Raw genomic sequence first — 18972 nt, forward strand, 5'->3', positions numbered from 1 at the left:
CCAGGGAAGTAACCCAGCATGTACTACATAAAGAATACATGAATTTAATACACTACAGAGAAAAAGAGACACTGTTCACATCACATGGAAAAACTGATTAGTATTTTTTATGTTACTCTTTGTAGTCGCTATGGAAACTTTGCCTTGGGTCTCTCTGTCTATTTATCTATCTTGCAAATGTAGTGAGAAGAAAGAATTTTCACTCTTACTGTGCTTTTCAACAATCTCATAATATCTAAATAATTTTTATACTAAGTATTCTGGAAGTGCAATCTTCTGGAGTTAATCTGGAGCCAAATACTCAAATGTGGAGACTACTTTATATTTATGTTTTTTTATTATTTGCAAGTTAGCCAGAAGCAAAATTTCATAAAGAAGCCATGGAAGCTTACTACATGAGAAACCTAACACTGGTCTGTGAAGCGATGATTGATTAAACTTTCAACTGTTACCTTGCCAAGTCCAGTTGAATTAATCACAAACAGAAAAGTACAAAGCAAATGTTGAGCAGTCCATTCCCCTATTGTCCTGAGGTCACAAATATAAACTTAGGAAAGAGCACAGATATAATGCATTCCTATTACATACACTGTACCTGGACACTCACTACCCCTTCTGTAATCAGATTCCTCAGTTTTACATCATAAAACATGTATCAATTGGTCCATAGCCATTGAAAAACTAACATGGATAATAGAAGATCATAGAGTGAAAAGAAATATGGATAAAGTCAAAGTGCCCTAGAGTTTTCAGTCCTGGGAAAAATCAAGGCAGAACAGGAGAAAAAAATATAACAAATCTTATTTTAAAATAGAGAAGATTCAAAAATGAGAGAGGACGCAGAAGGAATTTCATGACTCATGCCGGTGACAATGAACCTGATTCTGATTCTGATATCCACAGTTCACAGGAGCAAAGGAAGAGATTTTAAGCACAATGCCATCAAAGCAAGCATAGAAGGGAAACATGCCTTTTGCCACAAAGGAATGGTGTCTGCCATTTATTCTGTGGTCATCTGTCCACTCGCTTTTTGTGGGCATTTGAGGAGAGATTTGATGTTTTACTATCATTGAGCATGTGGTTCTGATGGCATTCCCTAAGTTAGTTTCAACATTACTATGTCGGTTATAAAGCAACAAGATGCTTAACTAGTTAAGAGTAAAGTCTAAAATAGAGATTAAAGTTTATATAGAAAGAAAATTAAAGAATAGGAAACAAAAGAAAAATAAAGGAGAGGGGAAGGGGAGAGGGGGAGAGGGAGGGGGAGGGGGAGAGAGAGGGAGAGAATAGAGCGAGAGAGGGAGAGGCAGAGGGAGGTAGGTAGGGAAAGCGGGATGGAGGGAGAGAGGGAAAGGAGTAGAAGGGGGAAGGAGAGGGAGAGGGGGAGAGAGAAAAATCTCAGACGTAGTTTTGCAGCAGTCCTAACATTTTATTGAATGTTTAGTATGGAATTGCTAGCAAAGCTCAATTTTGTGCTATTGCGTGAAATAAAATTATTTTTATAATATGGACTAACTTAGAATGCAGTGTCCAGACTTATTCACTTTTAAATATTGGTGAGCATTGCCAGCTGTATTGTTATTCCTAAAACATGAATCACCAATCCGTTTTTGAATATATGCAGAAGCCGTAAGTTTCAGTGCCACTGAAAATCTGAATATGCTGAGTACTTCAGACAATATGAAAGGAAAGTGGAAGTAAGAGAGAAAGTTGAAACTAATTTTCTTGTACCATAGCAGCTGCTTGATCTACAGAAGATTTCCATGCTTCTTTAATTTTAATTCTAGCACTTTCCTTATTTCAGTCAAGTCATATATTCTAATTAATTCAGGAACTTGTATTCAAGATTCTGAACTATTATGTCACTAACTGTCTTCAATAATATATGTTAATAGATATACTTGGAGTGCTTTCCAGCAATAGTTAGTTCTTCTGAGGACAGGAATCAAGACGTTCCTTCATCATTGATCTTGCCATCAAGCAGCTTATTCTGTTGGACCCAGCTCCTTTTCCTTTCAGTAACATTTATCGGATTACTTACTAAAAGGGGATCTCCTCATCAAATCTAAAAGCAGTTTCTTTCCAGAGAATTCAGATACTGATATAATTCTCTTCTGAGTTCAAGAATAGTCCATTCTTCAAACTTGTTCTCAAATGAAGCACAGATATTTCAAAGCTTTCCAGTTCACATGATAAATCTGTCAGTGACCCTGCATTCTGAATATCAATTGAAAGAAGCATCAAAGAAGGGAGGGCATAGAATATCTTTGATGTGAGGGGAATCAATGTCCCACCACCTATTGCACATCTATTTGTTCAGCATGGATCATGCTGGATGTTCCAACCCATATCCTTCCATAAACAAAGACATCTTCAAGCTGAAGATTCACTTGATGTCTCACAATGCAATTACCATGTTAAGTAGGTAAGATTGGGAATATATCCAGCATCCACAAGCAGCTATGGGTCATTAGCAACAACATAGAACAGCATCACCCCTAATATATACACAGACTTACACCGCATGGGCAAGTAAAGTCAAAATGTTTAGCAACTTATTGTACGATGCCTTCATGTGATAGATGCTGACTTAGTAATGAGCTTTGAAGGAAAACTGAAGTACAAGGGCTACTTTATCATGTGTTTCCAAGTACCCTGAGACTTCATCCTTAACAATCAACTCCATCATCTTCCCAACCACTGAGAACAGGCTAACTGTCTTATAATTTCCTTTCTATAGCTTCCCTCCCTTCTTGAAGATTTGAGTAAAGTTACAACTTTCCAGTCATCTAGAACCATGCCAAACTCCAATGATTCTTGAAAGATCATTACTAATGCCTTCACAATTTCATCAGTTACCTTTTTCAGAACCCAGGGGTGTAGCCCATCTGGTCCATGTGACTTACCTACTTTCAGACTATTCAGCTTCCCAAGAACCTTCTCCCAAGGAAAAGTGATTTCATTCATAGTGAAGACATATACAAAATAATTGTTTAGTTCATCTGCCATTACCTTGTCCCCACTACTTCTCCGGTGTTGTTTTCCAGCAGTCCAACATCTGTTCTCGCTTCTCTTTTACTCTTTATATATTTGAAAGAAACTTCTGGTGTCTCCTTTGATATTGTTGACCAGCCTACCTTCATATTTTATATTTTCCCTCCAATTTTCTTTTTCAGTTGCCTTCTGTTGGTTTTTAAAAGCTTGCCAATCCTCTAACTTCCCATTAATTTTTGCTCTATTATATGCCCTCCATTTGTTTTTATTTTAGGTTTTACTCCTGCCTTTGGAATACTTCTTTGGGGTATATCTGTCTTGCGCCTTCTGAATTTCTTCCAGAGACTCCAGGCATTGCTATTCTGGTGCCATCCTTTCTAGCATCTCTTTCCAACAACTTTGGTCTGCTCCTCTCTCAAGTTTCTATAATTCCCTTTACTCCACTGTAATACTGATCCATCTTTAGACCCCAACTCTGACAAATCCATTTTTTCAATACATGCTCAAAATCTTAATTTTTCAGTTTGTGGAGTGTTTTCTATTTTTCATTAAGTTCTATTCATTACATATATGAGGTCACTTTTCAGAGCTGTTGGTGGTGCACTGGGACCTGAGCATTGCCTGGGAACCCTCCCAGCGCCTTGTGGAATTTTCCTTTAATGGTGTCATGTCAATTTTGGAGGTTTTCGGATTTTAGAATTTCTGATAAGGGGTGCTCAACCTGTATCAGTGAAATCAAAGAGTGCAGAGTCTATCATGTGATGCAGAAGACAAGCCTGAAATGTTGGTAACAATCCGTGGCCAGAAGCACCATATAGATGATTCAATCCATTCTTCCTTTCAAGTCACCGTGACCAGGCTGCCCCAGCCAATTTCACCCATGTGCTGAACATCAGGAAATGGTAGAGTGCTCTGGAACAGCCAGGGCCACTGTTGCCAGCTCAGCTCAAAACAGTCCAGAAATAGCTGTCCTATTATCCAAGCTGTTCTTACAGATTAATAATGACATTAATTTGCCTCTAAAACAGGACCCAAATGGACACTGGTTTTACTGCTTTGTGCTTCTCAAGAATGGAACACTAGATATTGGGGTGGACAACTCGAACTCTTCAATATACTCCAAACTCAAATCCAAATAGATGACAGCTGACTTGCAAGCCTGTTCTACCTTTGTTTAATGTTCCTCAATACTTTCAACTAGTAATAGTCTACCTTAGTTTGCAGTAAAATTTTAATTTCAGAGGGTACATTTGTTGGGGGAGGGGGGGTAGAGAATTTATTTCCTGGTCAAACATAGCAGTCCAAAAATCATGTTCCCTTTTCCCAGTTCACACCAGAGAAAATACTTTATCTATATTTGCTCATAACTTTCTAAAAGCCTGTAATTATTTCATTAGAAATGACTGCACTGACATTGTAATAACAGAAGCAAACTAATGTCCGAACCCTCTAATTAGATAGCAGGTTGTTGCGAGACTTTCTCATGTAATTATATAAATAAATGCCTTGAACTTAATATCTTATTTCAAGTACTACCACGCATTTATAAATCAAAGATAATATAATGCTCATAACTGCAAACGTGGGAGAGGGACAATTGAGGAAACTTTTCTAAATAAGGTAATTTGACGGGGACCACATACAGTGTGTGAGAAAACATGGGTAACAATCTATGTGTGATTAATAATATTGAAGGATAGGGATGATAGGAACCAAATTTCAAAAAGGTTTGGCTGAACCGTTAGGCCACGATGAACGATACCTTCAGGAGAGAAGGATTGAAACATGATGAAGTTTATTAGGTTGTTTAAGTTTTACAAAAGTGTTATCAACTCATTAAACTGGGAAATTATTTTTAGGACTCAAGACACTCAGTGATCTTAGCTGAAACTATCACTTGTACTGTATACACACAGTTACAAGTACACCATGCAATTTCAATGATTAACAGAGGCAGCCCACTTAGCATGTTAATAACCTTTATCAACATATGAAAACTTTTCCCCCCATCTAAATGTTTAATGCACTATTGGAAGTTTGGAGAGGCAAGGAAACTTAAGTCAAGGGGACAAGTTGGAGGGAATGGTAAGCGAGTATATAGAAATAGCTAATTATTAAGAGAGATCTGTATGACACCAGCAAGATGTGGTCAATTGTCATGAAAGTAGTAGACCTCATTCAGATGTTAGTGCAAGAATAATTGCTATAAAAACATAGCTTAAGTACAATTAGAAGAAGCAAAGGTGTTCAAATGAAAAGTTACAGAAAGCTACCAGTATACTTAAGTACCAGCTTCTATATAGAATCTTTAAGGTAAATGTCAACTTACAACATGCTATGCAAAAAAAATTATATATGGAGCAAATTTAATAACAAGTGGACCAGATTAAATGAGCATCATTTGATTTCTATGTTTTAACGCTTCGATTATAACTTTTATTTGTATTTACTGTGGAAGCTTGTCAGTGTGCAATTATATCCTCCCAACAGGGTGGGTGCTGCAATAACTCTGCTGGAGGCCGCAATTATTTTGTGAGATGCTCGCTGAAGCACTTCCACATTATGTAGTGAATATCAATGATTATTTATATTGGAAATCTTTGATAGCAAGGGGATATAGTCCTAAAATTTTCTTGCAGATGGCACATAGCATTTCTCATGGTTTAAAAAAGTATAACATGACTATAAGAAAGATAAGCATCAGAAGTTATTTTAAAAAAGTAACACATTGAGATAACTTCTGGTGCTACTCCATTTAGGAAAACAGAAGAATCACTGACCAATTTAACTAAAGTGCAAGAGAATCATTTACTAAAATGCCAATCTCACCGAGACTATCAGAAGCAGTGGATTTGGCAAAACAGAAAACAGAATAAAAGGGTCCATTTATTAATTAAGAAAATACCATGGATTAATTACCTAAAATAACTCTGGGATTTTAATTATTTTCAAATAATGAGTAATATGAGTGAGCATTTTGTTAAATAAAATAACAATATGAATTTGATATTTCTTAAATGTGGAATATGCTTGAGTAACGAACCATGCTGACAGTGAAGGTAATGGTTATGGTTAGGAGCATGGCTTCATGTATCTTACATGTGATGCAGCACAGAGCCAAGCTTCCTACCCTGTTGACCAATGATTTCTCCCAAATGTCCAAAACATTAAATAAAAATTATTGCGTCGTATTGGGCACCATTTTATTGCCACCCTTCTACCTTCCTGTGAATGATCCATATGTTTTTACATACTAATGTCTGTGGTTGCATGTGGGTTAAGATGCTGCAATGATGATCAGAGTGGTGCTTTGTGGGTGGGTCATTAGGGCCTGATGTGTGCTGGGGGGAAGGTGTCTGTAGGGAACAGTCAAACAATATCTACTTACAATATACCTACCTCCCACTGGTCCGGCTTTCCTTTGCCCATCCATAATTTCAGAATTCCCCAGAGAACAAACATTTTGTAGTGAAGGAACATATAATTATTATATGAAAAAAACTTAAGCCCGTGTCTTTTTCTGTATTTATTCAGCAATTTAAATACCAAATAGAAGAGAACATTACTTTGCTGTTCAGTTTTTAATAGAAATTAAGAGGTTGAAATAAAATTAACTCTGAAAGCAAGAAGACGTTTAACTTTTTTTTACTAAAAACAGTAAAGAGACAGAACTTCAAAGGGCAGGAGAACTGGCTTCAGTATTATATCTTGAGGTTAGAATGGTGGGGGAGATATTCAGATGACATTTTCACTTCTGATCAGCGACTCTTTTATTAAGTTTTTTTTGATAAAATTAAAGAGTCTTATACTCATTATGCAAGTTTACACGTTAAGATAGTCATTTCATAAGGTTTGGAAAGGATGGAAGTGTAGGCCATTGCAGTTCAGATCTGTATCTTCCAATGGAGAAGGGGATTTCAAGATTCAAAATTGCTTAATGTCACTTCCAGTACACAAATGTACAGGAGAATGAAAGAATTGTTACTCTGGATCTGATGCAGCATAAAAATCACACAATAAGATAAAGAACACAATAATAAAAATCATAAAAATATAAATACATAAGATAGCTTATATACATAGATTGATCATACTGCGTGTACATACACTGATAATAGGTATAGGAGTGTTTGTACATAAGGTGATTCCGACAGGAAATGATAAAGTAGTGGTAGAGAAGGATGTGGTGGAGTGGGTAAGTGGGTGGAAGTGCTGATCAGTTTTACTGCTTGGGAAGAGTAACTGTTTTTGAGTCTGGTGGTCCTGTCGTGGATGCTGCATAGCCTCCTCCCTCATGGGAAAAAGACAAACAGCCTATGAGCAAAGTGGGATCCTTCATGGTATTGTTTGTTTTTCTCCAGCACTTTTTTGTACATATGTCCTTGACGGTGGGTAGGTGATGGACAATTTTGACTACCCATTGCTGAGCTTTCCAGGCGACTGCAGTGCAGTTTCGGTACCACACAGTGATCCAGCATCCCTGCTGCCCGTCTGTAGAAGGTTGTGAATATTTATGTACACAGTCCAGCTCTCTTCAACTCCCTCAGAAAGTACAGGCATTGGTGAGCTTTCTTGTTTGTGTAGGATAGATGCAAATATTGGCAAAATAAAATTTGCAAATGCAATTCGATGAAAATAGAGATAATATGTTCCTGATTATTACAGCATTATTTTCTAGAACATCTTCTACAAAATGAGTCCTGATAATATCCCTATCTTCATTTTATGTTGGTTGGGTAAGTAAGGTCAGTGGAGTTTGATGAAAATATTGAGAAACATTAAAAAAAGAAAGTTTATGTTTCTTATACTTTTCCTTTAAATGACAAAGCTGAATATTGCTTTTAGTTTGCTGGTTGGGTGGAATAATGGACAGATCGGATCACTGCTTGAAGACCAGAAGCTACGTTTTGTGTACAGTTCTCATTAAAAATTAATGATTTTCTCAAGATTGCGAAGTGATAAATAAGATTTATATAGCTCTGCAATTAATATATAATTATAATGTTTTATTTTCACAGGCTGGGTCCTTTCCTTTGCTATTTAGATACAAGTCAGTAAATCATTTCTATATGGGAACGAGCATTTCAAGGAGTAAAAGCAACAAGCTTCCTACTTGTGATCCAAACTGCAAAATATCTATTACATTTACAGAATGATTTTATACAGCACTGACAGTTTGATTGTTGAGAACAGGAAGCTTATGTAAAAGAAGAAGAAAAGTCTAAAAGAAGAAAATCTCAGTAAAAAGGGAGTTGTAAAGATAATGAACGGGATGAAAACTGTTAAGGGGAAGGTGTTATGTTTAACTTAAACAGCTCACCACATCAAGATCGATTACATCATAGTGATGTGAAAATTAAAGTTACAAAAAGCCTAATCATGATGTTCGGACCTTTCCAAGATAAAGGAGACATGCCTGAGGAGAATAAAATGGCAAATGTAGAACCTTTGCTCAAAAAGTGCTGCCCTACATATGCTGGACATTCTAATTTTTATTAAATTCCGTGTTAGAAAAATTGAACTCAGAACTAAAGAACCAGGTGTGGCAGGGAAATTGAAATGGATGGTCAGAGTCTTTTTCCCAGGTTAGGGAAGTCTAAAACAGAGTGTACAGAAATGGGAAAAATTTTAATGAGACATGAGCGACTAGCTTCTCCACACAGAGGACAGTGACTATATGGAAAGAACTTCAGACTGAATGATGGGACCATTGTCTTTTTGATATACATTAGTGACATAGATGTGGGTTTATCTCGTAACATTTTCAACCTTCTGGTTAATAAAAGCTTGTGCATTCACCGGACAGCATGGAGGATAGCACTAGACCACAAGAAGTCAGGTTTGCTGATAAGCTAGGCAAATGGCAAGTGACAAGGGATGGCATGGTAGTGTAGTAGTTTGCACAATGCTTTACAGTACCAGCAACCCTGGTTCAATTCCCACTGTTGCCTGTAAGGAGTTTTTTTCCCATGACTGTGTGAATTTCCTCTGTGTGCTCCAGTTTCTTCCTACAGTCCAAAGACATACCAGTTGGTAGGTTTATTGGACCTTGTAAATTTTCCCATGATCTGGCTCAGATTAAATTGGGGAACTGTTGGGTGGTGCGGCTTGAAGGGCCGGGGGGCTTATTTGTTCCTATATCTCAATAAATAATAAATAAATAACTTTCATACAAAGATGTGAGAAATAAAGCACTTTGGCAGAAAGAAAGAGAGACAGTATAGAATAAATGTCACAGTCTTAAAGGATGTGTAGCAACAGTGGTACTGGAGCACACACAAGTGAAATCATTGGAAGTGCAAAAACTCACCAACAAAGAAAGTGGCAAAAGACCCAATGATTCATATATGGAGGTATTGTTGTGAAATGCACAGAAAAATGTTGATTTGGAACAACTGGTGTTTTCCAATTTTAGTTGCCACACCGGCAGAGGCACCGGAACAAACCTTTGATGGTGATTTTCAGCTACAAGGCATAGATGGCAAAACTGTGATTGCTTTGTTTAGATGAAAGGAAATTTGATTGAACCTTGATTTGTTTTCAAACAGTTAATAGAGACAAATTGTTCACATTAACATATGGATTAACATCCAGGCATAAATTATTGGATATCAGCTATGAAGGGAATATGCACCTTTATATTTTATGTAGAGTACAGTAATGATGTAGAATTCATTGGCCGTAAGGGTGTTGGAAAAAGCCATTCTGTGTTTTCAAGAAAAACATAATTTTCAGAGCTATGAAAAATGAGCAAGTGAATAGCACTGGCGGGATACATCTAGTGTCAGCCAACTTAGACTCCAAGAACAAGTTAGCCAATTTCTATGCTGTAGTTATTTATAATATCATCAGTTTATCATTATTTCCCTTTATGGAAAGAACTATGATACTAGCCACAATACAGAAAGTTCCACCTTCTATCTTAGTCTTTCCTCCAACCCACACAACCTTCCTCTTGGAAAACATTAGCCTATCACATGTGATTCTCTCCTCACTGTTGCAGTGGCAACACATAGGAGGTTAGGTGGACCAGTTAGTCTAACATCACTGGCATATCAATTCTGGAGATTTGTGGGTCGAGAGAACAGCAATATTGTATCATCATAATTGTCCCTAGAAAGGCTGGAATGGTCCATATTGTCAAAGTGGATCAGCTTCATAGAATGTATCAGAAATCACTGCCTGGATGAAAGGGTTTGTAAAGTCACCTTGTTCTGTCCCTTTCCTTCTGATAAGGTGTTATAATCTTGCACAGTTCCACAATTTGCTTAGTTTTTATCTTCCTTCTAGCTTCCTTCCAGAGACTGTGATGCATGTCAAAGTTTAGCCAATTCTTTGTAAAGCTAAAAAATGCTTCCATATATTTTTATAAACACCCCTATGCTGTCATTTTCACTATCATTTATAAAAACAAACGAGTGTCCACTCCTTTCCTTTTCATAACTAATTCCATCTCATTGTTAAGTGGACATTACCATTTTATATGTAACTTGCTTGAGGTTTAAACATACTATTTAACATTTTTCACATTCCCTTTCATTACTTTTTGTTTTTCACTTCTACACCACACTATTTTATATTATTTCTGAATTATATATACATGGCAAAATATAGTAGTATTACTTTAACCCAAATTCAATTGCTTTATCTCAACATTAATTCACAAAAATATATCCTCAGAATGACATTCTTATCATAAATAATAATTATTACACACATTATAATATTTCATATGTAAGCATCCCCAAAACTGAAATCATTCTTTTCTCTCACTGAATCTTGAATTTTTCTGTTCAAAATTCATTGTCCCACTAACAAATTAACTCTAACAGTTCTTCCAATTTCTCTCTTACTTCCAAATTAGTTTCTAGCCTCATGAAATTCAGAGCGCTAATTCAAATAAAAATCCCTCCCTTGTTGCAATAGAAACACATTGAACCAAGAAGTAACATTGGATACATTCAATGAAGCTGAATCCACATTGACAATGGCAGGTTCCAGTCTTCCTTGGGACAACTATGATTGCATGATGGTACTGCTCCTCCTGTTCCCAATGAATTCCTGTATGCTGCTTTCTCTCCTCATTCTGTCCCATCATTTTGTGTTCTGTAAACACTAAGAATTGTGATATTTCTTTTCCTATTACTCATCTTTATCTATATTGATTTCTTTTCCCCCAAATCCTTAGAATGTTCTTACTTTTAAGTACTGTGACAATCTTCTTTTAAAAAAAAGAGTTCAAGTAAACTTGAAACCTGGATGGTTATTAATATTTTGAGCTCTGTCCTTGTGTTTAGGATATAATATGGACTTATATAAAGATACAATTCTCTGCTTTTTATGGTAATATAACTCTTGAATTGCACTTCCTTCCGATTTAAAGTACATTTATCAGATTTCAGTCTTCTCTCTCTGCCCTGTAATGAATTTCAACATACTGCAGCATCCTCTTCCCCCACCTGCTGAACCTAGCTCCTCACTCCCTATTCTGATTATGGAAAGATATAGACCCTGTGAAAGATACAGGCTCCTCCAGGCAGTACTCTACATTGTACTCTAATATTTAGGGTGGGCCAATGTCCTAAAATTTGGGATTTCAATTCAAAATCTACCTGGCCCCTCACCTTTTATTGTTCCTTATAACTATTGAACATCCACCTTAATAATTTTTAATATAGCTTGGTGTTCAGTTTTCTTTGATATTATTCCTGAGAAGGAACTGCAGTGTGTTAATATATTGAATGGAATATATGAGTATCAGTAGTTGCTGTTCCACATTCATCTTTTTCTATTCTTGTCATCGGTACTGATTCCTATTTATCAGTTCAATACTTTAAGGGAGCCGTGGACCTGCTTCATATTTTATAACCTCATTTCCCATTTGCTCTCCTTCACCCATTCATTCTGACTTATTGTAGACTCCATTTAGTCATTTAAAAGTGACTGAGCCTTATGCTCAGAGGTACATGTGATACACTTTGCACTTTTGGACATATAGGACTTACAAACCCTCTGGTAATCTGAACAATTTATCATCTTGGCAGATACTTCAGACCTTTTGGTGACTTACACAGATCAAAACAGAGAACCCATCAGTGTATGTAAAAAATAGAGATGATCAATTCAATGCACAAGGGTCACTATAAATTGAAAATTCCGCATGGAGCAGGACAAAATGAAAGGTTTCTCTGATATATTCTGCAGCAGATTCTACACACTACTCAACGAAAATCAAAAGCAGGAGGCATATCTGAAAAATCAGAAAGAAAAAAAATTGCTGCTGGTATTATTGAAAAATGAACCATACCAAACTTCAGTTTAACTGATTTGAAGCAAAATATAAATAATTACTAAGCCATGCATAAGGAAGAAGCCATCATTAATGAGAACTCTTAAGAGGAATTACTTAGGTGGAGAAAGTAAAAATGTTGTATAAGTAAGTGGAGATAAATCTATTCTGATTTGTTGCAGATTGATGAGACCAATATTGCTTAAAGGCTAAATAGAAATCAGTGGTGTCATGGAGCTGAAAAATAAAGAGTCATTATGAGTGAACAACTCAGCCGGGAATTACTGATGGAGAAAGAAAATATCTGCAATTGTTAGAGGACAATGGGAAAAATATTGAGAGTTGATGCGATGTGAGGTGATGATATAATACATAAGATGGTGGTAATCTGCATGGAAACCTCCTGTACAAAGCAGAACTGAAGCTAAGATCAGAGGAGAAAAGAAGGAAGTAAGTGAAAAAAAAATCCAGACTTATAAACCATTTTAAATGGAAAATACAACATCCAAGGTATAGCAGTTTTGCACTTCACAGACATGGTAAAGAAGGATTTAAAAGTACAGGATTGGAAATCTGACTGACTAAAGGTTGACACTAAATGGATTTCTTTGGAGATATTTCATAGTTTGACTTTCAATTTCATTATTTTGCATTGAGTGGTAATTTCTACCTTGTGCCTTTAGCAATGCCAACTTATATTAGGGCGAGCCTAAAATAATCAGGTTTAAAAATTATGACACTAATCATGAGTGACTTCTTACACTCTTGCATCATTGACCTTTGTAGAAAATACACACACGCAAAGTTGGTTCTACATTTTCAAGGCACTTGCAAGTTGTAGTCTTTTTACTTGTACCGAATCTTGCACTCACACCTCTGCACATTTACTATTATTAATTTTCCTACAGAACACACACACAATTTTTTTGTTCAACTCATCTTCTCAATTTAGACTGTGATCAGTTTTCTTCCCCTTTTTGTCAGATTCATACCTTTTGTCTGACTGCATGCCTTGGTTTGGTTGGCTGTTGCTGGTCTGTAGATCGGGAATATTTGCAAAGTCATCCTGTTCTGTCAAACCCATAACCAGGGAAAGGACCACCATCCGGCCTTCACTGAAGAAACCCATTCAGAGGAATCGGGCAGGGAGAGAAAGGTAGGAAAGACAGAAAGATTCCAATATACAACAGGTAGAGGTAAAACTCTGGTCTGGACACAAACTGTATCAAAAAGGGATTAGCTTGGAATTAGGATTGCAATGTAGATGGACGATATGGGGAACAGGGTTGGAGATAAGTGTGCATGCCATGAAAAAGGAGATCGAAGGAACGTGTACATTCCTTTTAGATTCAGCAAAAAAGGAACACTGCTATAATAGTGCATTTCCAGGTGCATGAAGCAACAAAATTAAAAACTCATTCATAGTTAGTTTGAATGGATTTGTTCTGAAAATCTGCATGAGACTGCAAAGGAAGATTCCTTCAAATTTCAAAGAAAAGGTGTTCTGGTCTCAGCTGGGATGGGGATAAGGACACTACAATAGGCCTCAGTACCTTGAGCTAAGGAGGGTTCCTGCTTGATTGTTATCCAATAACTCCTGCTGGAAAGTGTGAATGGGTCAAGATCAGTCGAGGACAGGATTGGACTCAGCTGTGTCCGTACAGTCGAATAGTCTGTCTGCCTCAAATATCTTGTTTGTTTAAGTTGCAAAAGAACAAATTGCATGTTAGAGATAAATTGTAATTAAAAAATAAAGACAATGTATAAAACATTTGGAATGAACAGAATCGGTAATAAAACATTGAATTCCAGTTGCCAAAAAACTCATTCTTTGACCTCTGATTAATGTCGCCAGATGTATAAGGTGTACCATTCTTCAATTCCAGATATGAAACCCTTTTAAATTTATCTTATGATATTGACTTGACATCCAATCCAACGGTTGTTTGCCACAGATTTATCCGAGTGACCACGAGATGTGTATGATCCTGGATGGTAAATGTGGGATGCACTGCGCAAGTCTGATCCTGTCCCTACACACACACATTGCAGCATGTTAGGGCTCATAAGTATGAACCCGAGATAAATTTCCCTCTTGGTAGCCTAAGGGTGCTGAGGCAAATTGGAGGTGAATAGCTGAGATCAGTCAGGGGATTGAATGTGGGACCTTCCTGGTCTGTATGTCTCAGATTAATACTTGGTTGAGGTTTTTTTCTTAACTGAAACACCAGGAAAGTCCATTTTCAATTAATTTATTTAGAACATATTGGGAAATTTAGCGTAAAAAAAATCAAGCCCAGATTGAAGCCAGGTAGTAACTATCATAGGGGAACTTAACCTAAGTAGAAATCAGAGACCAAATTTGATGTGTCAGAAGATTTAACAAACTGTTTTGCACACTCATTCACAGTTTGTATTGTTCACTGGTTGCATAGATATATTTGCACACTTGACAAAACAGGAGAGAATCCTATAAATTACATCAGACTATCTCCAGTTACTGCTGAAAGAGGTGCAGAATCAAATTTTACAACATTCATGAAAAAAATGATAATCAGACCAGTTAGCAGCTCTGTCAGCTTTAAAATGAAATTGTTAAGATGAATACAAATATTTTTAATGGCTGAGGTATAGCATGAAAAGCATTAAAAATAATTGAAAAAGCATTGGTTAAGTATTACTCCATGGTCAGATCAGTATCACGATACATCCAGAATCAGGCATTGCCAAACTTACAGGTCAAGGTATCTGTGGAATACATTTCTGGGTTTTTATTAACTATTTCACTAGTTGTCCTCCTTCGACAAATGCTCTTTTCAGAATTTCAAGCATCCTTGTTCTGCTAGTAGCCAAGGAATATTAGTTTGACTTTTTCCATGAATCTGATATTGTATTGTTGTTAGTTAACATGGAACATCTGCTTAATTTAATTTCAAACTTCTAAATGTTGTGAGAAGGGGCACACTTTCCATGCAAGAAAAATCCTAGTTTCTAATCAGGAATTACAAAACATGGAAGATTAGGAGGATCAGTTTGCTTTTAATGTGACAGTATAGAATTATGAACTTTAAATAGAAACTGCTTCAGCAGATAATGGTGCTCTCACTAAAGTAAACCCCATGTCAGTAAAGGAAAAGGGTCAGTTTGATGCAGAGGGCACGTCTGATAGGATGTATGTGCACTGGACTTTTGAGTTTACTAAATAATAGAGTTGATCTGGAGAAAAAATTGTTACAAACGTTGAGTTCTCAAAAATTACATACAACATTATCAATTCCGAAACAGCATAACAAATACTGAATGATATGCTTAGACACCATTGAACAAAATAAACCCTGACTTGATTGACTGGTATGGGACACTTTATGCAATAATTTTCCCATTCTTCAAGGCAGTATATTTGAACTTAAGTGTTTGGAAGAAGAGGGGAGACGGTGATTACAAATCCTGTATTAGCATTGTTTCTTTTTCAACCCCACGGATTTGTAAAGGAGTATATTGTAATTCACCTGGCTCCATAGTGGAATACTGACACCTAATGTGAATTACTTATTCCCCAACTACGAAAAGAATGTTTACTCAGCAGGATAATCGGATACGAAGAGTAGGTGACACACAGAATGATGCAAAGCAATAATGAATCTGAACATTTTGATCTCTTCCTCTCTTTTCTTTTATCTAGAACCTCACTGGAGTTTAACCCTTTGCTTCTAAATAGCCCAGTGAAAATATTCTGTTAAATTGCCTGCACAGCACACACCACGTGAAGGAGCTTGATTGTATAACTAAACCCGAACACATTGTTACTCAATTCCTTACACTTCTGCACTTTTCAAACTTTGACTCCTCTGCCACGTGATGCTTAGTCCAGTTGCATCATTCATGCTACTTCAATCAAAATTAAATAATCATCTCTCATCCTGTTAAAATTTGCCCACACCAGTTTAGAACATTTACTAAAGACCTAACTTTGTTAAATCTAGCAATTCTGATTGCTACCTCCAAAAAGCTCCCCTAGTCTTTTCCCTTCTACTTGTCCACTTCTATTCCCCAAAATTAAGTCTAGTGGTACCTTGTGCCTTGCTGGGCATGCTACACTCTGATTAGAAGGGTTCTTTTGAAATTATTTTAGTAATACTACACTCTCAAATACTTTAAATTGCTACTGTTAATTTAAGGATGCCTGATACTGATAACTCTGCAAGCTACTTTTGCACTTCTCAGGAGTCTGCTGTATATTTTTTGCCCATTGCTCCCTGACTTTTAGGAGCCTATAGTACACAACCAACAACGTGAATGCATCTTTTTCATTCCTCAGCTCACCCATATAGTTTTACTTTTGGCATACCCTCCCCTCCTCACAGATGCTACATATCCTTCTTTTCACTAAGCTCTCGGTCACATTTGAAAACCCTGCAAACCAGAGACTGTGAGCAGAAACTCTTACTCATCTTTCTTGCTCATTAAGAGTTTGATGAGATTTGGTTTGTCACTTAAAACACTCAAAAACTTATATAGATGTACCGTGGAGAGCATTCTGACAGGCTGCATCACTGTCTGTTATGGGGAGGGTGGGGAGCTACTGCACAGGACCGAAAGAAGCTACAGAAAATTGTAAAATTAGTCATCTCCATCTTGGGCACTAGTCTACAAGGAGCAGGGCCTTGGAAAGGCCATGTCCATTACTAAGGACCCCCATCACCTAGGGCATGCCCTTTTCTCATTGTTACTGTCAGGAAGGAGGTACAAAACCCTGACAACACACACTCAGTGAATCAGGAACAACTTCTACCCCTCTGCCATATGATTCCTAAATGGACTTTGAACCCATGAACATTACTTCATTTTTTAATATATTATTTCTGGTCTTGCACTATTTATAATCTATTATATATATACTTACTGCAATTGATTTACATTTTTTCCCTATGTTTTCATGTACTGCATTGTACTGCTGCGGCTAAGTTACAAATTTCATGATCATGTCAGTGATAATAAGCCTGATTCTGATTAATCTTTGAACCAGGTTGCAGTACTACCCATGATATCATGCTCCAAACACACAAGATGCTGGATGAACTCAGATAGTCAGGCAGAATCTATGGAGCGAAATAGTTGATGTTTCAGCCATCTTATGTGTTGCTCCAGATTCCAGCTGCTGCATTCTCATGTATTTCCATATCATACTACCACATGTCCTTCTTTAATACCCAATTATTGTCTTTAATTTCATGGTTTCTTGAGTATATAACACTAAACACAGCAAAACTTCTTTGTTTCCTCTGCCATGACCTCTGCCTTCACTGCCTTGCAAAAACTACTGATTTCTCTTCCTTCATTGTCAAACTCATTGGCAATTTCCCATTCCACTGATAAGCTAAATGAAGTCTTTCCTAAGGAACTAGTGTATTTCCCCAGAAGGATATGGTCATAGACTTGCTGTAAATCCTTTCCAGAACCATCACTATGTCTCAGAAATTGTAAGTCCTCCCTCGTGCACTATTTCTCCAGCCACGCTTTCACCTACAATGTGCTTCTATGGCACGAAGGTAACGTAGAAGTTACCGCCTTTGAGCTCCTGGTTTTTATTCTAGCTCCTGATAATCTGCTTTCTACCAAGTAGTGCTCAGCAATGTCAATTGAATGGCCAGTTAATCATCTTTTGTTAGTCCAATAAACAAGCTGTTGTATAGACTCAGTAAGTCAGGCAGCATCTGTGGAAGCAAAGGGACTTTTAACGTATTAGTCAAGATCCTGCATCAACACAAAATGTCAACTTATCCCTTTGCCTTCACAGATGTTGCCTGACCTGCTGAGTTTCTCCAGCAGCTTAATTTTTGCTCCAGCTCCCAGCATCTGTAGCCTCTTATGTCTCAAACTTGGATGGTATTGTTGGAAGAAGGAGAATTGTCTGGTATACTTTCTGCTCATCCACAAGAAAGGAAAAAGACTTAAGCAAATTCCCCACTTCCCTCATTGCCAAAACATAAGTAACTGCGGGTGGTCTTTGAGAAACAACCTTTTTTCCAATTTAGACACTTGAAGCCTGAACTATCTTCCCTCATCAACTTTGAGAGGGTCTCTGATGAATCCTTAGCATGGAATGAAGTTAAGCAGAAGCCAACATTGACTGTAATGTCTCAAACTTATTTCTGTAAGAGCAAGTCTGCTTTCCTATCTCTCAAATATATTTTCTGTATTAAAGGAGTTATCTCAGTTTTGACTAAACTCAACAACTAACCATACTCAGCCACTTGAGTACAGAACTCATAATATTTCTTTTTACCTTAGTCTAAAATGACAAAACCCTTGCTAGTTCTGGGACAACTGGCCACTCAACATTTACTTAAAAGGCCTTGAAAATCTCAACAAAATCACCACTCATTCTTCAATATTTCAGAGAACATAGTTGCACTCTCCTGGCAGGTTAGCTTCTCATCTCAAAAGTCAACACTACATGGCTTAATAACATGATTCTAAACCGTATATATAGCTGAATCAAAAATACACTCAGCTGAAAGCTCAACATCTGCCTGTATAATTTCAGCAAGATTTCATTATCTTCCCACCCCAATCCCTAGGCTGAGATACTATGTGATTCTCTAATTAATTACCTGATCTCAATGTTAAACTTCAGTGCTTCTTGACCAATGATGTAGCAATTTCCTTTAAATCACATCCAATCTTTA

The 18972-nt window shown here is 36.9% G+C and overlaps 1 protein-coding gene across 4 annotated transcripts in view; it reads right to left on the reverse strand.

Moving 5' to 3' along the window:
- LOC132397220 (synaptotagmin-7-like) overlaps positions 1 to 18972 on the reverse strand; it is a 518616-nt gene that overhangs the window by 85354 nt on the left and 414290 nt on the right. Inside the window, exon 2 of one of the 4 annotated variants that reach the window (XM_059975672.1) lies at positions 13276 to 13398. The exons of the other annotated variants lie outside the window; for them this stretch is intronic. Within the exon in view, the coding sequence (XP_059831655.1) occupies positions 13276 to 13398 (123 nt within the window). The remainder of the gene's footprint in view (positions 1 to 13275; positions 13399 to 18972) is intronic. 4 annotated transcript variants of the gene reach the window in all.

This window comes from Hypanus sabinus, chromosome 7 (genome assembly GCF_030144855.1).
Source record: "Hypanus sabinus isolate sHypSab1 chromosome 7, sHypSab1.hap1, whole genome shotgun sequence".
Lineage (NCBI taxonomy): Eukaryota > Metazoa > Chordata > Chondrichthyes > Myliobatiformes > Dasyatidae > Hypanus > Hypanus sabinus.